Source organism: Vombatus ursinus, unplaced genomic scaffold (assembly GCF_900497805.2).
Source record: "Vombatus ursinus unplaced genomic scaffold, bare-nosed wombat genome assembly UNPS02014786.1, whole genome shotgun sequence".
In the NCBI taxonomy this organism is placed as follows: Eukaryota; Metazoa; Chordata; class Mammalia; order Diprotodontia; family Vombatidae; genus Vombatus; species Vombatus ursinus.
Genome location: NW_020954564.1, coordinates 29,924,119 through 29,945,205, shown reverse-complemented (window position 1 = coordinate 29,945,205; position 21,087 = coordinate 29,924,119). Strand labels below are relative to the sequence as shown.

The window sequence follows — 21,087 nt, the reverse complement described above, 5'->3', positions numbered from 1 at the left end:
TTTAGGGCCCTCTAAGGCATGTCAGAACAGTTCTAGGGAACTGGACAGCCTCTGAACACCTGGGCTGTCCGAAACTGAGCACTAGTGAACGTGTACTACTGTTCCCCAGGTCCTTTTTCCAGTGGGAGCACTTCATCCTGCTGCCTCCTCACACAGAGCCTTTTAGGTTACACATGTCTTTGGCCTGTCTCTGTTAGTGCTAGGAGACTGTGGATTTGTTTGTCTCTCTGGCTTTTCTTGTAGCTCCTTTCCTATTGTCTGTGGATTTCTGGATGACTTATTGTGCAGCTCGAGGGTAGAAGTTATTTACTGTAGTTTCTCATTAGATTTCTTGATCATTATTCAGTCTTGTATCAGTTTCAAATTTTTATTGGAGTAGGTGTTTGGGAACTGGGTCGTCTGCTTCCATTCAGAAAGCCTTCTTGGATGAAAACAAGGAAGTATTTTAAAATTTTAATTTAAAAATAAAAATTCCCCATTCCTTAGATGAAAATGTTTTTTAATTCTTTCCAAATTGGCTTGTTATTTGTAATTACATATCATTTACTACATACTTTAAGGGAATTTTAAACTGCAATTTTTTTTAATCTTTACAGGAATTCATCAAGGGAATCTGTGAACCTGAATTAGAAGAGAGAGAATGTTATCCAAAGGACATGCACTGTATTTTTGTTGGGGCACAGAACCTATTTCTTAAGAGTTTGATCCAGGATACATGTGCTGATATGTCCATTCTGGACATTGGTGTGCTTAGTATCAGAGGTGGTGCTGAAGCTGTTGTCATGGCCAGAAGTCACATACAACAATTTGTGAAGCTCTTTGAAAACAATGAGAGCCTGCCAAGTACTCAGAATGAATCAGAGGTGAAAAAACAATTTAAACAATTCGTTGAATCACATGCAGATAAATATACAATGGACTTGTTGATTTTACCCAGTTCATTGAAGAAAGAACTCCTAAATCTTACCCATGGTGAAGATCCATATGAATTAGATTATGATGATAATGATATTATTGATCTTACAGATCGGAAAACAGAATTTACACACAATGGCATCCAGGAGCTGAGCATGTCCAATGATGGGCAAGTTTTTCAGGAGAATGAAAGAAAGCAAGCAGGGACCCCTGTTTCTGAGCTTACAAAACAAATGGACACAGTTTTTTCTGGTTCCACAGAGGTTCTTTTTGTTCCTGTAAATGGTGTAGCTCCACCTGAAGAATCAGTTTCCAAAGAGAGGATATGTCACAAAAGGAGGTCTTCTGATACTGAAGAAAGACACACGAAGAAGCAGTTTTCATTGGAAAATGTTCAGGGGGGTGAGCCTCCATCTGCTACTGAGAAATTGACTGCTGGCACAGTGATTAACCTGCTCTCTGATTCCTGTACAATCTCTGAAGATTTAGGCGTTGATGTAAAAGACACTACTGAGGAAATGGAATATAACATCCTGGTAAACTTTTTTAAAACCATGGGATACTCCCAGGAAACTGTAGAAAAAGTTATTAAGGAGCAGGGACCATCTACAGAACCCTTAGTACTCTTAGAAGAAATTGAAAAGGAAAACAAAAAGTTCCAGGAAGAAAAAGAAGTCTTCCCTAGGCACACTTCAATTTTGTGCCTGGAGGTCACTGAAGCCAAAAGCAAGGGTATTTGCAATAGTCAGAATGAATTTAAAATGAATTTTTCTCCAAAGAAAACAAAGGATCACATGCAGCAAAACATAATAGAACAATCTCAGTCACCTCTCAGAATAGAAGAAAAGCCAGGTACCTCAAACTGCAAAATGAAAATTTCCAGTTCAGTTCCAACAGAACAGAGAGCAGAAAATTGGAATTCTACCCAGAGCCATGTTCCCCATGTAGATATAGAAATGGATGGCTCTTCACCTTCTGTTTCCCCTTTAAAGAAGCTCTTAAATGACAAGGGAATACTAACAGACCTGGATTTTGTTGCCAGAGGAACTCCGAGTCACCAGCCAAGAGTACCAGTTATTCCTGAAAATATTTTGTTTCCAAAAACTGGGATCACAGTTCCAAAGAATAATGTTAATCTTATATGTGAAAGCCAGCTAGGCTGTTGCAGCCCTTCCCAAGTCAAGCCAAATTGCCAACCCCTCCCTCCGATGCCTTTTTTTCCACCCCAGCTTCTCCCTTCAGTTACTAGTGTTAAGCTGGCAGGACCGTCCAATCGTTGTATTGATTCCTCAGTTACTGGGGTTCAAAGATTCCGGGATACTCTAAAAACACCATACAGGCTGGAATTAAAAAATGAACCAGGGAGATCAGATTTAAGGCACATTGTTATAGATGGGAGCAATGTTGCAATTGCGTAAGTATAGTTAATCTTTATTAACTGTACCACAAATTTTTAAGTGTTTGAATTGATCTAAATAATACCTAATGGATTGATCACTTTGCCTTATTTGGACCATACTTGAATAATTACATAAGTTTCTAAAGCCTTGGAATATCAAAAGTGTACTGGCCTGATGTGTTCTAGTGATAGGTACTGCTTTATATACAATTTTACTTCATTAGTTCAAGCTTTGTTTCTGGTCTTCCCTATTAGAATTTTTCTTACTGGTAAAATTTGTAAAGGGAAGAATTATAGTTGTCCTATTTGGAAAGAAATATTAAAATAGGTATCAAATGGAATTTGACTCACATTCATCTACCTGCACATCTAGAAAGCCAGAAGATGTCTACAGATTTTTTTTTTAACTGCATTCAAATAACTTCTTACAAGAGGGCCTCTGTGTTTGTCAGATGTATTTCCTAGGTCCTAAGTTGCATGTTTTTAAACTATCCCTTATGAAAAAGTGACCAAATAATAAGTTCTAGTAACTTCCTATACAGTTAAAAAAAATTAAAAACTTATTTAAATAAGACAGCCTTTAAATAGGAGTTTTCCATAACTGAAAAGATAAAGGTTTTCCTTTGTCATTGTTAACAGTATTTTTTTTGACCACTGACTTTTAAAAGAAATATTTCCAGTAATTTGTTTTCCTAAGTGATTACATTTTGAGAAAATACATTTCATGTAAAATTTTAGAGCTACGAGAGCTTTAGCTGAATGAATGACCTTGGGCAGCTCCCTTATACATATATACTAAATGACACAGAGAAGATTAGCATGGCCTCTGTCTGAAGATAGAGAAATTACCGAATCAGTTCCTGTTTTCCAGTGCGAAGTGATCTCTCCCTCTACTGTTCTCTTCCCTAGTGCTTTGTACATTTTTCGTATTTAATTTGGTGTGGTGGTGGTAGTGGTGTACTTGCTCGGGCTCTCAGAGCCTTGAGGTAAAGGACCAGGTGTTTATTTCACTCTCTACCCAGAAGGTGCTTTCCATAGACCAGGTGCTTAATAATAGTGGCAATGGTTGTTTTCACCTCTCTCAGTGCCTTAGTTTTCTCTTCTTAACAAATGAGGTGGTTGGACTAGATAATATTTTAGGTTCCTTCTAGCTCAAATATTATTCTCTCATTCAGTAATTTAGTCTAACCTCTTCATTTTACAGAGGAGGAAACTAAATGCCCAGGAGCTTAAGTGCCTGGCCTTGGGTCATGTCGGTGGCCAGAGAACCCAGTTCTCTTCATTCCCATCCACACTCATTCCCACAACTACACCACCACACTATCTTCAGCTTTCTAAGAAAATTCTTTTTTCATTTTTGAACAGTAGGCTGAGAGTTGTACAAAGAAGTAAGCAGCAAGGACTTTTCTTAGGAAAAGTCTTCCTAACCCTCAACTGAATGTAAAATTCAGACGCATCTCTTTTCTTTTGTCAGAAACTTCTGTAACTGCTCCCTTCTTAGTTGGATGGTAGTAGACTACCATAGTTTAGAAATACAGCAACATGGAAACAGGAGCTTTTCACAACCATTATCAGAAAAGTAAGCTGTTTTAAGAGAGAACCAGAAGCTACTTCGCTATTTTGTCTAACAGCCAAACTTGAGCTAATTAGGTAATTTCATATGTAGTGCATTATTGATATTACGGGTCATTATTAAGTTTTTTTAAATTGGGATGGATAATGCAAATTATATTAATCATTTTATGCCTTTTGATTCTTTTTGATACATAACTAAGAGGAGCATGACTTGAGCAAAGGCATCAGATCTGATTTTTAAACTGGCTTTGTTATTTCCAGGTTTGTCATTCTCTTTTGTAAACCAGTTTTAGATTGCTTAATCCTTCTACTTGCTTCCTTCCTTGAAACTTCCTTAAAGTTTTCTATGCATTTTATAGTACTTACCATAATCTTATTTTTAAATTCTTGTTGTCAGTTAAATCCCTGGAAGGGTACTGGTGTTAATCCAAAGTTTATCACATCTCTTAAATTCCATTTTCTCAGTTTCCCATAATGTGACATTTAAACTTTTACCTTTTATAGTGGCTTAATCTTTTAAGTTTTGATGTTTTAGGCGGCATTGACTTGCCTCACTTTTTTTTTTAATAGCACATGGCCACATTGTACCAAAAAGCACTTGGAACAGATTTTAAGTCTATGAGCTAATTAATATACAGGTTTTCTGTTGTGTAATATTTTGTCATTATTGGGAAGAGCTTTATTCACCTTGAATTATTAATATAATAAATACTCCTTTGACAATTCTTGTCCTGATTTCTAAAGGTCTCCTTTTCTAAGTTTTGCTCAGTCTTTTAGCATCTTCTCTTGAATAGGGCGCTTCATTGTCCACATGTAGATTATAGATATAATGCATTGGTGAATTTGAAGTTCAGGACTCTCTGGTGAAATGTAGAGTACTTCATGGCTTACTGGTTTGTTGTTGGGTTTGGTGTTTTATTTATTTTTTAGAGGGAGGAAATAAGTGTTAAAACTCAGTTTCCATGAATGACTTCTTGTGAAATACTTGGTGAAAGAAGTGGAACTTCACCAATTTTAGTTGTCTCTGGCTTTTAGCAGCTACAGGCCAGACTTTTTTTGGCATTTATAGTTTTATCTTAAAGAATCATTTTTCATTAGGTCAGGAAGGTCTTTCATGGAAGAGAAGAAACTATTCCATTTCTAAATAAAATAGTCCCTGGCAAAAGGCGTCCCATGAATAGGCAGTATCTTGCATGTAAATTTGATAGATCAGGTAATAGTCTATAAAGATTCAACTGGAAGGACTTATTCACTTGGACCATGGATCAGAGCAGTTGTCCCAGAAATAGCAGGAAGATGAGATAGAAATATTGAAGATAGTTTAAGAAATGTATGTGGGCACCCAGGTTTCTCTCTCTCACTCTCTTTCCTCTCACTTTTTTTTTTTGTACTACCTACCACTACCATGCCCTCTGTTATGAGCTAGTTTTGTTAGATTGGACATGGGCAACATCAAAAAGGAGGGATAATACCAACTCTTAGCCAGACTGATTATTGACATCCTCTCTCCATGCCAGTAAAGTAACTGGGACCATTTTATCATGTAGTTTTTAAGACAGCCTCTTGTGTAAGTAAGTGTGCTGGATTGATGGGAAATCTTGAGACAAGCAAAATAAATGACTTGGTGTCATTATGGTCTGACTCAGAACCAATTCAAATACTAAGCACATGGAACTCTATTAAATATTGACTTGGTAGTAAAATTAGATATCTGAATGGTTCAATTCAGATTCCCCCACCCATGACACATTAAATATCAACTAATCTATCTGATAACTTCAGTTGATAAGAAGAAACTAGAATTGAGAGTACTCTAAGCCTTTTTTCTTGATTGACCTGAAGATTGAAATGCCACTAAAACTTTAACTCATGTTTTAGCCTGATAATCCAAATGACATGTCCTGTTTAGTCAATAAAACAATGAAAAGCATGGATAAGGTCTTGGAAGTTGAACTACTTTTTTCCTTTTTACTTTTCCTTCTAGGTCAAGTTCCTGTCTCCTCATGTTATCTTTTTCTTTTAATTCTCTAACTGATAGCACTCTTGGCTTGGCCTAGACGACACCTGTTTCCGACCACTTAGCTGGCAACAGCCAGGTAGAGTGCTGGTTTTTCTCCCTCTTGCTGTTAGAATCAGTAACCTCATCTTTTCCAGGAAATCTTTAGGGTGAGACAGCATAAAAACTGCCTCAGAAAGCATGTCTTCAGAAATTCTATCTAAACAAACATTAATACTCATCCCCTCAAGTGTTAGTGAAAATGCAGGCAGTTTATATAATCATAAACAGCCTTTCCGAGAGTACTGTACACGTGTCTCCTTTTTCTTAGAAGCTTTAAAGGCCCTGTTTAGCAAGCAAAAACAAATCTCTCAAATTAGCATGTCAGTGTTACAAGAGAACCTACTTTAAAAGAAACCTAAGTTTTGTTGTGAAGCCTACAAGTATTTTATTTTAAAACTATATCCTTTTTTGCCGGACACTTTTGGATGTCAGTACTTTAATTCTAAGTCAAAAGACAGTAAGCAAAACCATGCTTATCTTCATTTTCAAATATTACCATTTCTTATAATTTCACTTTCTTTTTGGCAGGGGTGGGGAGGGTGCCCCTATGCACAAAATGACCCACGGATGCATAGCATTACCCGACTCAAAATACAAAATGTAGTTGCAGTCATCTCTTTGAGGTCCAGCGCTAATTCCTCATTATGATTTGACAAAATGGTGATATAAAGTGCAAGTCATGATTCTGACTAACACTAATTGGCCATCATTTCTTTCTAATGAGTTCTCAAAGTTATATTCAAGTAAAAAGAAACACAAATTTGAACAAAATGGAAATAGTAAAAATTCCACCATTCTTTCTCCCAAAGGAGGAACCTTTTTTAAATAGCTTTTTTGATAAGGTCTTTTTTTTTTTTTCCTGAAACACTGCCTTCTATGAATTCTACATAGATGCCCTCAACAAAAAAATAACAAGAAGATTGTGTCTCTTTGAGAAGTTAAACATCTAGAATCTTAGAGGGGACTTCAGAGGTCATCTAAGTCTGTAAACCAGTAATTAAAATGAACTTTCTTTTTAATTCTAGATTATTAACAACTATAATAACTGAGAAAACATCACTTTGTATTTATTTTGCCTTTTCAACCACATTTATAATTTTATTTATAGTTAATACAAATAAAGATAAAAATTTTACTAGTGCTATGTATGATTATTTATTTGAGTTTATTTACTATTCACATATTTCTGAGCCTGCTGTGTACAAGGTACACAGCATGGGTATAATGATAGTGGGTATTTTTGTTCAGTTATTTTTTCAATCGTGTCCTACTATTCCTGACCCCATTTGGGGTTTTCTTGGCAGAGATACTGGAGTAGTTTGCCTTTTCCTTCTCCAGCTCATTTTACAGATGAGGACACTGAGGCAAGTAAGGTTAAGAGACTTGCCTGGGGTCAAAGTGTCTGAAGCCAAATTTGAACTTAGGAAGATGAGTCTTTCTGACTCCATGCCCAGCACTTTATCCACTGTACCACTGTATAAGTCCTAGGTCTTACCTTAATTTAAGGAACTTTCATAAAAGGCAATATTTGACCTGACCTTGAATAGGGAGAATTTTGACAGATGTCTGTAAAAAAAAGAGGAGGAATGGAGGTGTGTTCCAGTAAGAGAGGGAAGGACTAACTTGAACAGAGGCACTAAAGTGAGAAAACACAAGATATGTCCATATAACAGAAGTAATACGGGTTGACTAGAGCACAGGGTTCATATTGGGAATTAGGCTTTGTGGAACAGTGTGGAAAAAGAACAAGCTCTGGACTTGGAGTATGGAAGACCTGGGTTTGAATCCAGCCTCTTAACGTGCAAGGCATGTGACCATGAATAAGTCACTTCATCTTTATATAAGTATCTGTTTCTTCATCTGTAAAAAGGAAAGATATCTATAGTACCTTCTTTCCAGAGTTTTTGAGATTATCAAACTAAATAATGTATTTAAATCACTTTGCAAGCCATAAAAGCACTATGTAAATGTCAACCTAACACGATTATTTTTATTTCATATGACACATAGCTAGGAGAGATCATTTACCCAATGGATGATGCAAACAAAACAAAATTCAAAAAGATCTTAACAGATTAGAATGTTGGGTTGCATCTAATGAGATCAAATTTAATAGGGAAAAATATGAAGTCTTGCACTTTGAAAAAAAATTCAGCTTTACAGTGTATGGAGAAGGTGTGGCTAGACAGCCTGAAAAAAGATGTTGGGGTTTTAGTCAACTGAAGCTTGTGATGAATCAGTAGTATGATACGGCAACCCAAAAAGCTATTACGATCTGAGTCTGCATGGAGAAGCACAGTGTCTAGGACAGGGGAGGTACAGTCTTGCTGTTCTTTGTCCTGGTTAGTTCCTGTCTGGAGTTCTGGGTTTTGGTCAAGGCACCATATTTTAGGAGGAACATTGATAAGCTAGAGAGTGGAGAAGGACAACTAGGGTAGTGCTAAAGGATCTTGAGTTCACGTTCTATGGATATTTGTAGAAGGGACTGGGGATGTTTCTCCCGGAGAAGAGAATATTGATGGAGATGATACAACATGGTAGTTGTATTCAAGTACTTGAAAGTCTGTCATGTAGAAGAAAGATGATATATTTGTTCTGCTTACTCCCCAGAGACTAGAACGAGGAGCAATGAGTGGAAATTTCAGAGCCAGATTTATGTGTGGTGTAAGGAAAAATATATTACTAGCGAGAGTTATCCAAAAGTGAAACAGGCCATCTTGGGAAAAAGTGGGTTCCCCCTACTAGAGGTCTTCAGGCAAAGTCTAGATGACCACACATTGAGTACACTGTGGAGGTGATTCTTTTTGTACAGCATTTGGACAAGATGGCCTCTGAGTCTTTCTGTCTCTGAACTTCTGAGTACCTTGAATGTCAAGGTAAGGACCTGGGACTTTATTTAGACAATGAGGAGCTATTGAAAGTTTAGCAATAGTGGTGTGACATGACCAAAGCTGTTCATTCCAAAGATTGATCCAGCAGCAGCCCCAGCCAGCAGTTGATTGAAGGGGAGAAATGAAGCAGGATTATAAAGTGTCTAAAGTAGTAGGTCACCCATTTCAGTCCCCTCATGAGACTTGGCAATAATGCAGGCAAGAAATCATAAAGATCTCAAGTAAGGATGATGAGAAATGTATTCAAGATACACTAGGCAGGTAAAATGTCCAGGACTCGGCAATTGATTGACTACATGAGAATATTTTTTTAATTAAATAGTACTCTGAAAACCTTCCTTATTTAATCAAACTGTAGTCATGGGAATTTGGGATATAAGCACTCCCATAAGTTTACTAAAGCACCCCACCTCCTCCTGTAAACTTGAGCAAGTCTTGTTTTTACCAATCAAGCACACATTCCTTAGCTGCTTATTCAAAATATTTGTGAGAAATTCCAATTCCATTCCAGAACTATTAATTGAATTTCACACATTTTTTACTTTTCTTACCACGAATATAAATAGAGACTATTTTGTGTGTTATGACTTTTTTTATGCTAGACACCCAAGGGGCTGACAAGTATAAGTTGATAGCTGTCCAGTCAGAATGCCACAATACCTCAGGATAGCACTGATCTGCTATCCTTGCTGAATGAAACATTCTACACAAGTGGCTCTTCCAGTTAATTGAAGTTGATTCCTTCAGGTGCCAAAAATAAAGTTATATTATTTTTTTAATGATCTGAAAATATTTCTATAGTTTGTGGCCCTTTCCTACCTTTAGGCTACTAAATCTAATTTAGCCTTTTTGATGACTCAGGGTTATTACTCTACGGGCTTGTGCACTGCATTTCTTTTTTCATTTTCTGTCTCCTCCCTCATTCTTAGGCCATCAGCTGTCACTTCCCATTGCTGTCATCATACCTATCTCTTAACAACTGCTCCCCTGCATTTTGTATTTTCTCACTTCTGTTCTTGGGTATACTGCAATACAGATAAGACTTTGTTGTTGTGTGTTAAATTAGACATAATAAGACTTACCATCCACCAGCCCTGAGAGGAAGTGGTCCAGGGTTTTTGAAGGCTATGCCAAGAGAACACATGATAATACTATAGAAAAGCTTCAGGTGTGGACCCTGTGGCAGACAGACATTTGTTGTCTGAGGCCCACAGATTCACAAGTAATTTTGTCCAGCTCCGTCATTTTGCACATGAGGAATTTGGGACTCAGAGAGGGGTAAAAATTGCCCCAAATCCCACAGTAAGTAGCAGAAGGAGAATTCAAACCTAACTCCAAAATGGATACAAATTCAGCACTCTAACTAATCTAGCTAAATTTACAAAGGCATGTCATTGTCTTCTAAGGCAGAGAGTGAACAGATACTGATGAAATCTTAGATCTTGAAATGTTAAAGTTCAGAACAACCAAAGGACCTAGCTTTTTCTACAAGAGCAGACTCATTACTGAGCAGCCTGGATAATTTGAGTCCACATTCTGCTACGAACAAGGGTATTAAGGTACTTTCCCTGTATTCGTTCGTTCATAATGTAGTAAAACCCTTATAATGTATAAGGCCCTGCATTTGGTGCTGAGGAAGACACAAACCTAAATAAATTGTGCTCTGCCTTCAAGGAGCTTAAAATCAAGCAAAAGTAAAAAGACATCTGTATATTCTCTTGAACACAAACTAAAATACAAGTGTGAAAGATAAAAGGTTTTAAGCACTCATTCTGAAAAGGGATCCATGTGGTTCACCAGACTTGGGGGGAGGGAGGGAAGAGGGAGAAAGGGTGGCCATGACACAGAAAAAATTAAGAATCCTGATCTGTACTAACTCCTTTATTTTAAAAATGAGCAACCTGAGGCCCAGAAAGGTTAAACTGAGGCCTAAGCTTGCTCAAAAGTACTAAGTAGGAGAAGCTGGCTAGGCATGCTAATTCCAAATCCCATACTCCTCTACCATACCACACTGTTAATTCAAAGGCAAAGATTTGGTTTCATTTGTATTCTATAGTTTTATAGTTGGCAGTATGATATAATGGAAAAAGCACAAGATTTGGAGTCAGAAGGCCTGGATCTTATTTACATCACTGCTGTTTACTGCCTAGGTGACCTTGGAAAAGTCATTTAACTTCTTATTACTTCACTTTCCTCATTTGTCAAAATTGATCAAGGGGATGGAGGTGAGGAGGTCCATATTGAACAAGATAATCTTCTAAGGCCTTCTTCGAGCTCTTAAAGTCCTTTGTACTAAAGGTTTTGTGTTCTCGGAATCATTTTAAACTCTAGGCTTTATCTTAAAAACAGTGGTTTCTCTGGATTTCAAAAGTGTTCCTAGATAACACTGCTAATAGCATTTCAGTAGCTGGTTAGTAGTTCATGCCTCCAACTGACCTTTTCCTCTATAGCAGATTTAGAGTGATCCCATTTTTTGTGGCAATATTCCCAACTATACTTTTCTTGAATGCTGGAAAGTGACCCAGAAGAATGGAATTACATTTAGCTCTCCTCCTTTTCCTTATTTCCTGCTGCTAGCACCAAACTGAAGTATACAAGAAGGAAAGCAAAGGGAATTTGATCTTTTTTTTCTGTGTCAAGCAAGCCAAGAAGCAACTTAGAAGCCTTCCAGTTTTGTCATGGTCCTTGAAACATTGTCTCTTCAGAGGACAGAACGTAACTTTCTCCCTCCTGCTTTTAAAAGAAACTAGTAACAAACTACTGTATTCAGAATTTACCTTGCAATTGAAGAGAGTTAAATTCTTCCATTTGCTGTAGTTGATATTCATTACGTAAATTGCCACTGAATATTTATGTTGTGGTGTGTAATTAATGCCTTCTTGTTTCTGGTAAATAATTAATTGTAATGATGAAGGCACTGATTGGCCTAGCCAGCAGAATTCTGAGATTCTATTCTAAACCATTCAAGCAAAGTATGAGGTATTTTCTTAGTTCTCAGCTCTGTTGTTCAGTGCTATGAGAATGGAGAAGTAAAATATGGTCACTTGCTTTCAAGGACTTTGAAATCTAGTGAAAGAAATAAAACATGGACACAGTCATAGTACAAAATAGATTCTAAGCACCGTAGCAATATGAACAATGTGTATGAAAGTTCAGAGGATAAAAGAGATCACTTCTCACAAGTGTGTTCATGGAAGACTTAGAATCATAGATTTAAAGCTGGAAGGAACCTTACAATTTGATCTGATTCAGGAGTGTCATTTTACACATGAGAAAACAGAGAACCAAAGAGGTTAATTGATTTTTCCAAGATAACTCAGAAAGTGGCAAAGCCAGGATTTTAGCATTCATTCTTTCTTCTGACTCCCATGGAAGACATGCTGGACCTTAGCAAACTTCAGGGCAGGTGCTGTCTCACTCATCCCTGCATTTGCATATCAGGTTAGAACTAAGGACAAGACCTGTGATTTCATTGGTACAGGGAATTGCTGGGAGAGGATACTCCCTCCCCTACAAATGCAGACCTGCACTTTCTCAGCAGCTTCTAGTCTTAGATATTGCCTTTGTCACTGAGAGGTTAAGTGACTTGTCCAGGGTCGCACAGCCAGGATGTGTGAGAGATAAGACTTGAACCTAGATCTTCCCAGCTTGCCTTACCATGCTACCTCTCCTTCACAGTGCTTTGCACAGAGTAGGAGTTTTAAAAGTGTTTGTGAAATTACTGTATTTCATCATGTAGAAATGGACAGAAAAGGTCTAGATTTCAGGAATTATATCAGCAAAGGCACAGAAACAAGGAAGTATGAGACGGGGAGAAGGAAGACAAGGTTTGATCATGAAGAATAAGTTGTAGTTGGAACAAAGGATTTGAAGGGGAGTAATACAAGAAAAGGATAGAAATAGGAGGCTGAATTCTAGGCCTGTAGTGCTGCCATAAGAATTTAGAGTCCAGGGGTGGGAGATGGGGAGGGAACCTGCAGCTTTGAGGCCACATGTGGCTTTCTAGGTTCTTGGGTGCAGCCTTTTGGCTGAATCCAAGTTTTACTGAACAAATCCTTTTATTAAAGGGATTTGTTCTGTGAAGTTTGGATTCAGTCAAAGGTCTGTACTTGAGGACCTCGAGGGCCTCATGTGACCTCGAGGGCACAGATTCCCCACCCCTGGTTTAGACTTTATTCATTAAGCGGTGGCAAACTATTGAAAGTTTTTGGTAAGGGGAGCAACATGATGAACTTTAGGAAGATTAATTAGTCAGTTTGTGTAGGATGCATTAGCAAGTGGACAAAGTAGAGGCAAGGAGATGAGATTAGGAAGCTTCTACACAACTAAAAAATAATGAGGGACTGGACTAGAATATTGGAAGTGGGAATGGAGAGGAGAAGACATATACAAAAGGGATTCTGGAAGTGGGATTGACAGGTTCCCAGCCAATGGGCTGTGGATTCCAGGGGTAGCCAAAGAACTATGACAGTGGTATATGTGGTTCTAACTCATTTTCAACCTCTTCCTCTGTTTTTCTCCTCTTTTTCCTTTCAATTTTTTTATCTGATATTGTGGGGTTTTTTTTATTGGATTTGTTTTTATTTTTATTAAAATATGCATTGTGAATACAGCTGTCAACATGAAAGGATCTGACCAGGGCATAGTATAGGATAAAGGAGAAGGAGGAGTCAAAAAAGACCAAGATTTTGAGCCTTGTGGGTTGGAGGATAGTGCTACCATTAACAGAAATAGAAAAATTCAAAGGAACTGTTGTAGGGTGAAGATGATAAATTTAATTTTAAATATATCATTGAAGTTGACATCATAGTTGAACACTAAGGTGGAAATGCCTAGAAATACTAGTCTGTAACCTAAGAGAGAAATCAGTCTTGGAAATAGATTTAGGAGTGAGAACTTAAGTTACAGGAGTGAGATTATCAAAGGAGAGAAATGTTCCTCTTTGAACATACCCAAGCATAGTTGGATTTTTGTTTTGTTTTCATTTTAGCAAGTATATTATAAAATATTTAGCAAGTATAAATGGGTATTAAAAAGTAAATTATTAAGACCATGCTTTGGACTGTCAGGAACACTAACATCAATAACAAGATAAGAATGAGGTATAAGTAACCCTTCAGGTGAAAATACATTAAATGACAAACTAATTGTGTAAGCATAAGTCATAATAAAGATACAAATATATTTTGCTTTCACAAGCAAGCATTAAGTGATTTCTGAGTAATCAGTAATGCATTTTTCTCAAGAAGAAAAGGGTTTAAACTAAGCATTGGTTCCCAGCCAGGAGGCCATGGAGGCCAGGGGTAGCCACAGTTATGATAGGAGTGTATATGTGTCTAACTCATTCTCAACCTTTTTCTGTTTTCCTCTTCTCTTGTCTTTCAATAAAAAAATGTGTTATGAGTACAACTACCATCATAGAAGGGTCTGTGACTTTTTTGATATTAAAAAGTTTTTATACTCATAGATTGGTACTTGTACCAATAGATTGGTACTTCATACTCATAGACTTTAAACCACTGATTTAAAGTAATTAGAATTAGGTTGTGTGTTGGGGCATGAAGCAAGGAGGTTTGAGTTCATGCCTCATATCCAGGTTGACTATGTAAAAGTTGAACCCAAGTACCAGAAGAAAATGACGTGTAAGTTCAGCAGAAGATTAGCAAAGAGTCCTTTCCTTCCCCCTCTGGTAGTATGGGGAGTAAGGTAGAGAAGGGAGAAATATCCCTTTAATATCTTCACATATAATAGAAGAACTGGAAAAGTAGAAGAGCTTCAGGCTGTTGGAATTCCGTGAATGACTTTATGTTGCATTCTGGACTGATGTTGTTACTCCACCTCAAAGGGTGGGAGGTCTGCAGCATTATGGACTTGGAAAAATGCATTCTTTGTTCTTAATTTTTTGCATTGTAGTAGCAATTTCCTTTCTAATTATTTTGGCAAAACACTGACATAATGGACCATTGACTAAGACTTAGGCATAATCATTATTATGATGAATTTTGTATTACTATTTGTGTTGTGTTCAGATCTGCCCTATTTACTTTTGCAAAGTCAAGTGTTTTATGTCATAATTCTAAGCAATTTTTAAAGTACTTTACTGAGACAGATTTCCTTGTTTCTTTATAGTCATGGTCTGAACAAATTCTTTTCCTGTCGAGGGATTGCAATAGCTGTTGAATACTTTTGGAAACTTGGCAACAGAAATATTACAGTATTTGTCCCTCAGTGGAGAACAAGGCGTGATCCTAACATCACAGGTGAGGCAATCAGTGAGTTTTTCTAGACTTCTAACTGAAAAGTATTGGTTTCTATATTTACCATTTACTGTTTGGGCTAAAGTCCCATGCCAACAGATATTTCTTCAATAGCCTGCCTTCCTTCCTTCCTTCCTTCCTTCCTTCCTTTCCTTCCTTCCTTCCTTCCTTCCCTTCCTTCCTTCCTTCATTTCCTTCCTTCTTCTTTCCCTCCCTCCCTCAGTACTTATGTTGCTCTTGATACTTTTTAAAGCTCCTTTGTACCTCCAGCTTCTGAAATTATGTCACTGGAAAGTTTTAAAACCTATAAATCTGGGATTTCATAAGAATTCAGGTGAAGAGATTATGTTTTATAGGAAAAGCCATCTATTGAGTTGATTTTCTTCATAACTGGAGAAAGTTTTTAATAGTGGTATGACACTCTTTGAATGAGATGTGTTCTCTGAGTATTTGACTTTTAAAGTGATCATCTGCTTTATGGGCTTACTATAAAATATTTTGTTTACTTGTTAACACATTACAGCTAAAAGCCACGCAAATAAAAGGTTTGAATTTGAGTAATTATTGCCTAAGTAAATTTAAGGCTATCTCTTAAGGAGGCCACATAAGAAGATGGATGGAAAGGCCAGTGCCTGAGATGTAAGGATCAAACAGATCCTTGACCATATGCAAACATAGTAGAGGAAATCAAGAATTGAACAGGAAGTGAAATTTAGCAGGAAATGAAACTTGGTCATTAGTACAACCTGGTTTCCAGAAAGGATGAGTCAACATTTGGTGAAATTACCACTTGAGATGTAAAAAAAGAAATGAAATTAATAGCACACATTTCCTAAAGCCCTGCAGATTTAGGACTGAGGAAATCCTTCAGATTCTCTCATTTTTTGAGAAGTTGTTTTCCTTAAACATGATCTTTGTTTTGTTGTATATGGATCCCTTAGGGAACATAGCAATCTTTATGTATTGTGCTTTCAGAATCGTAAAATACTTCATGTTCTCTTCCACTTAGAGCAGCTTCTAGTACAGGAGTGAGGAACCTCTCTCCCTGAGGTTCCTTTCTTCCTGCCATAGGCATGAAGCCTCCCTGGCCACCCTATCCAGTAGCTATACCTTCATTCTCTTTGGCTCACTGGTCAGGGTGGGAATGTTGGAATACTCCTTGTTCCCCATTGCCACTTCCAGGTTTCTCCCCCTTCCTCCACCACTCAATAATCTCTTCCTGTGAGGTTCATGCTATTCATATCTACTATCCAGTGATAATCCTGGTACCTGTTGTCTGCAGACCCCCAGGTGACTCCCCTTCTTTCCTTAGTGAGTTCAGTACATGGCTCACGATATTTTTCTCCTCATCAGCTCCTGCTCTCATACTTGGGGACTTCAACATACATATTAACTCTCCCTCAAACACCCTACCCACTCAGTTCCTAAAACCTACTCCCTGTGACCCACTCCTCCACCCCTCCTCAGACACACACACTACTAGCTGGTCCTACCCTTGAAGTTCCATTACCCACAAACGTACCCCCTCCAAGTTCAAGAATTCTGAAATCCCCTTATCCAACCATAATTACTAACTTTTCACCTCTCTCTGCTAAACCGCACTCTTCCTCCGCACTGTGACCTTCAATCCTTTTGACTCTTCAATTCTCTCCCAGACTATTTCTTCTGCACTAACCACTCCCTCCTCTTTTTCCCATCTTGACTTCTTGGTGAACCAGTTCAACTCTGCACTGTTCTTTCTTGAATCCCTAGTCCCCTTATCGTTTCTCCAGTTATACCCTGCCAAGCTTCAGCCTTGAATCACTCCCACCGTTCACTGCCTTTGCTCCTACACACATGCTGCTGAATGGAAGTGGAGAAAATCACCCACCTGTTCTGACTAGGTCCACTGCAGATTTATGTTACACAATTTCAACTGGGCCCTCACTGCTACTGGACAGTCCTTCTACACCTCTCTTATCAACTCACTGGCCCACTCTCTTCAGTAGCTCTTCCAAAACTTTATCCCTCTTCAAATCTTTCGTGGCTTCCCCCTCCCCTCACCCTCTGTGCTGAGAACCTTGCCTCATATTTCACTGAAAAAATTGAGGCCATTTGCAGTAAACTCCCTCTTCTCTCGTCTTCTTCATCTCATGTCGCTCTTAGGTCTATCTATATCTTCCTTCATGTCTGTGTCACATGGTAGCCTTACTCCTTGCCAAGGCTAAACCCCTCTACCTACTTAAGCAAGCTCATTCAATCTTTCCCTGTCTACTGGCTCATTCCCTACTGCCTTCAAACATTCCCATGACTTCCCCCATCCTGAAAAAACCCTCATTTGATCCTTCCAACCCCACCAGCTATCATCCCTAATCTCTTCTGCCCTTCATGGCTTACCTCCTTGAAAAAGTCATCTACAATAGGTGCCACCAGTTTTTCTCCTTTCACTCTCTTCTTAAACTCTTGCAATATGGTTTCCTACCTCATCATTACACCAAAACTGCTCTTTCCAAAATTACCAAAGATCTCTTGCCTCTTAGTTGTCAAATCCAGTGGCCTTTTCTCAATTCTCATTCTCTTTGAGCTATTTTCAGTCTTTGATGCTGTTAATCATTCCTTCTTGATGCTCTTATCTCTCTAAAAGGTTTTTCTATCATCCCTGTCTCCTAGTTCTCATCCTATCTGACCTCTCCACTGGTGACTTATCTAGATCATGCCCTCTAACTGTAGGTGTCCCAGAAGGGTTTTGTTCTGGGCCCTCTTCTCTTCTGCCCTATACTACTTCTCTTGGTGACCTCATCATCTTCTATGGATTTAATTACCATCTTATGCTGATGATTCTGAAATCTATCTATCCTACCTCAACATCTCTTCTGACCTGTACTCTTGCATCTCCAACTACCTTTCAGATAAACTGGATGTCCAGTAGACATCTTAAACTCAACATATCCAAAACAGAACTCATTATTTTTTTCCTTCTAACATTCCCCCACTCCTCCCCACTCAGCACACTTTTCCTTTTGCTATAGAGGGCAATACTATCCTCCCACTTCCTTAGGCTCACAACCTAGGTGTCATCCTTGACCCCTCACTCTCGCCACTCAACATCCAATCTATTGCCAGGGCCTGTTGATTTCACCTTTGCCACATCTCTTGAATAAACCCTCTTCTCTCCTCTGACACTACCACCACTCTGATACGAGCCCTGATCACCTTGTGCCTGGACTATTGCAACAGTCTGCTGTTGACTCTGCCTGCCTCAAGTCTTTCCCTACTCCAATCCATCTTCCAGTTAGCCACCAAAATGATTTTCCTAAAATGCAAGTCTGACCATGTCATCCCTCTACTCAGTAAACTCCAGCGGCTCCCTATTGCCTCCCAGAACAATTACAAGATGTCCTGTTTGGCATTCAAAGCCCTTCATAATGTAGCCCCCCTCCTAACTTTCCATCTTCTTATATCTTCTTTCTAACTCACACTTTATAATCTGGTGACACTGGTCTCATGGCTGTCCCATGAGCAAGTTTCCCCAGCTGCCACTCTGGCATTCTGTCTGGCTGACCCCCATGCCTGAAACCCTCTTGTCCTCTCTGTTCTGACTACTGACCTCCCTGGCTTCCTTTGAAGATCTCAACTAAAATCCCTCCTTTATACAGAAAGCCTTCCCTAACCTTTTTTTAATTCTAATGCTTTCTCTCTTTCAATTATTTCCTGTTTATCCTACATGTGGCTTGCTATGTATATATTTGTTTGCATGTCTCCCCATTAGGTTGTAAGTTCCTTGAGGGCAGGGACTTTTTTCAACTTTTTTTGTATACACAGTGCCTGGCACATAGTAGGCACTTAATAAATGTTTATCAATTGATTGAAAGGCAAGTTTCCTAAATTTCAACTATAGATTCATAGATTATTAGAACTAGATGGAGCTTTGAAGATAATATAGTCAAACCCTTCATTTTACAGATCAGGAAACTGAGGCTCAAAGAGAAGAAGTAACTTTCCCAAGATTTCATTAGGAACAGAGCACTGATAGAAGCCTTCTTTCCTGGCTCCTGGCCCATTGTTCTTTGTTATCACACTGGCTCACATCTCTCAGACTTGTGTCCTGCCCCAAAAACCATTAAGGTCAACAAGTACAATTGTATAACATCAGAAATACTTTGGGGTCTGGAAAACAATCCCTTTCAATTATGCGCCTAACTCAGTCTCAGCCTCTTTCTGTGATTTTTCTCTGTTTTTCAGTTCCCTTACCTGCTATTTTTTTTTCTTTTTTTCCTCTGGCCCTTTCTCTGTATATTAACTGACTGTAATGTGGAACTGAAGTGCTTTCTTATTGTACTGTTTTAAATGAAGTTTTATGTTCTCTTAATTTATTTAAGTCACTTGAATTGCTTTATATTACTCTAAAAAAATTAAAATAGTATCAAGTTATAAGTTGTATCTTAGGATTTTTTTCCCCTGTCATTGAGTTTAGGGGGGAAACCTGGGCCTTCCCTGTGCTAGTAAACAAATCAGTTCAATTTCTTACTTGTGTGCATCTTTTTGCTGAATGACTCATTTATTCTGTGAACAGAGCAACACTTCTTGACCCAGCTCCAGGATCTCGGAATATTATCTTTAACCCCTGCTCGGATGGTCTTTGGAGCAAGAATTGCTTCTCATGATGACAGGTATGAAAAGCAGTTTCCTTTTATCTTGTTGAAATGGGGTAGTGAGGAACACACCTGAGAACCAGTTAGCACAGTTTCACAGTTGGTGGGGGAGCATTTTATTTTTTTTTTCCTAGCTCACCCTTCAAAGGGCTAGGGACTCAACGCAACAGGTCACTAAAATATCACTTAGAGTCATGAGGTTGTATGTTTGCATGTCTTTGGGAGAAGAGACTAAATCAAAGAGAAAGCTAATCTCTTTTCTATCTAATTAAGGTATTAAACAACTTGTACAACAGGGATGAGAGTTCAAAGCTGTAAAAGTACAGTATGATATTAAGTGAGACTTTTATATTTAAAATCCATTACAAAACAGTTGATCTTGCTTTAACAACTTCTTTGATGGTACACATAGTGCTGCCCTCTGGCATAGTGTTTTGGTCAGTCACTTTGTCCTTATATTGCTCCCACTCTCCTTTATCTGAATAATAGAAGATGGTACCCTACATTGTTTTAATTCTAGGCTCTGTCTGGGCCCAACCACCATTATAACTAGATTTGCCCAAATGCAAATTTGACATTGCAAGAAGTCATTGGTCCCTCTAATGTAGCTTAACCCTCTACAAAACATGATTAATAATAGTACAGTCAATCAGGAGGAACTTAGAACAGGAATCTGGAACCATATAGCATTGCACTTGCCTTGGACATCTTAGACATTTTCCCTAGGGTTCACATCTATCCATTAGACAAACATTTACTGAATACCTCACATTCAAAACACTAGTTCTATGTTGTGGAGGCATGAGTGTGGAGAGCGCACTAGATAGTAAGTCAGTAGGACCCGGGTTCATGTCTCACCTCAGTCATTTAACTCACTGTGCAACCCTGGGGAAGTCATTTAACCTCTTGTGCCTTACTTTCCTCATTTGTAAAATGAGAGGGTTGGACTCACCTCTAAAGTCTCCTCAAGGTCTGAATCTGTGATCCTATGTGTAAGACATGTTCTTATACAGGAAACTTACAGTCTATTACTGGGGCACAAGATACAGAAATAAGATCATAATATTAGCAAGGTAGAATATAGTAAGTACAATAAGAGATGCAATATGGTTTAGCAAAAAGAACACAAGTTGGATTCTGACCCCTTTCTGTGTGATTATAGTTAAATTACTTAATTTCTCTGAGCCTCAGTTTCCCCACCTCTAAAATGACATATTTGCACTATCTGCCTTACAGAGTTGTTAAGGAAAACAGTAGGCAAACCTTAAACTACTTTATAAACAAGCTGCTGTAATTATTTTTTTATTCTTATTATTCTCATCATTAACAAAGTGGAAAAGAGAGAAAAAAACCCAACCTA

At 38.2% G+C, this 21,087-nt stretch overlaps 1 protein-coding gene across 1 annotated transcript in view; it reads left to right on the top strand.

Moving 5' to 3' along the window:
* Positions 1-21,087, top strand: part of N4BP1 (NEDD4 binding protein 1) — a 55,831-nt gene that overhangs the window by 29,211 nt on the left and 5,533 nt on the right. Inside the window, exons 2-4 of the mRNA XM_027868119.1 lie at positions 597-2,329; positions 14,969-15,099; positions 19,649-19,745. Of these exons, the coding sequence (XP_027723920.1) occupies positions 597-2,329; positions 14,969-15,099; positions 19,649-19,745 (1,961 nt within the window). The remainder of the gene's footprint in view (positions 1-596; positions 2,330-14,968; positions 15,100-19,648; positions 19,746-21,087) is intronic.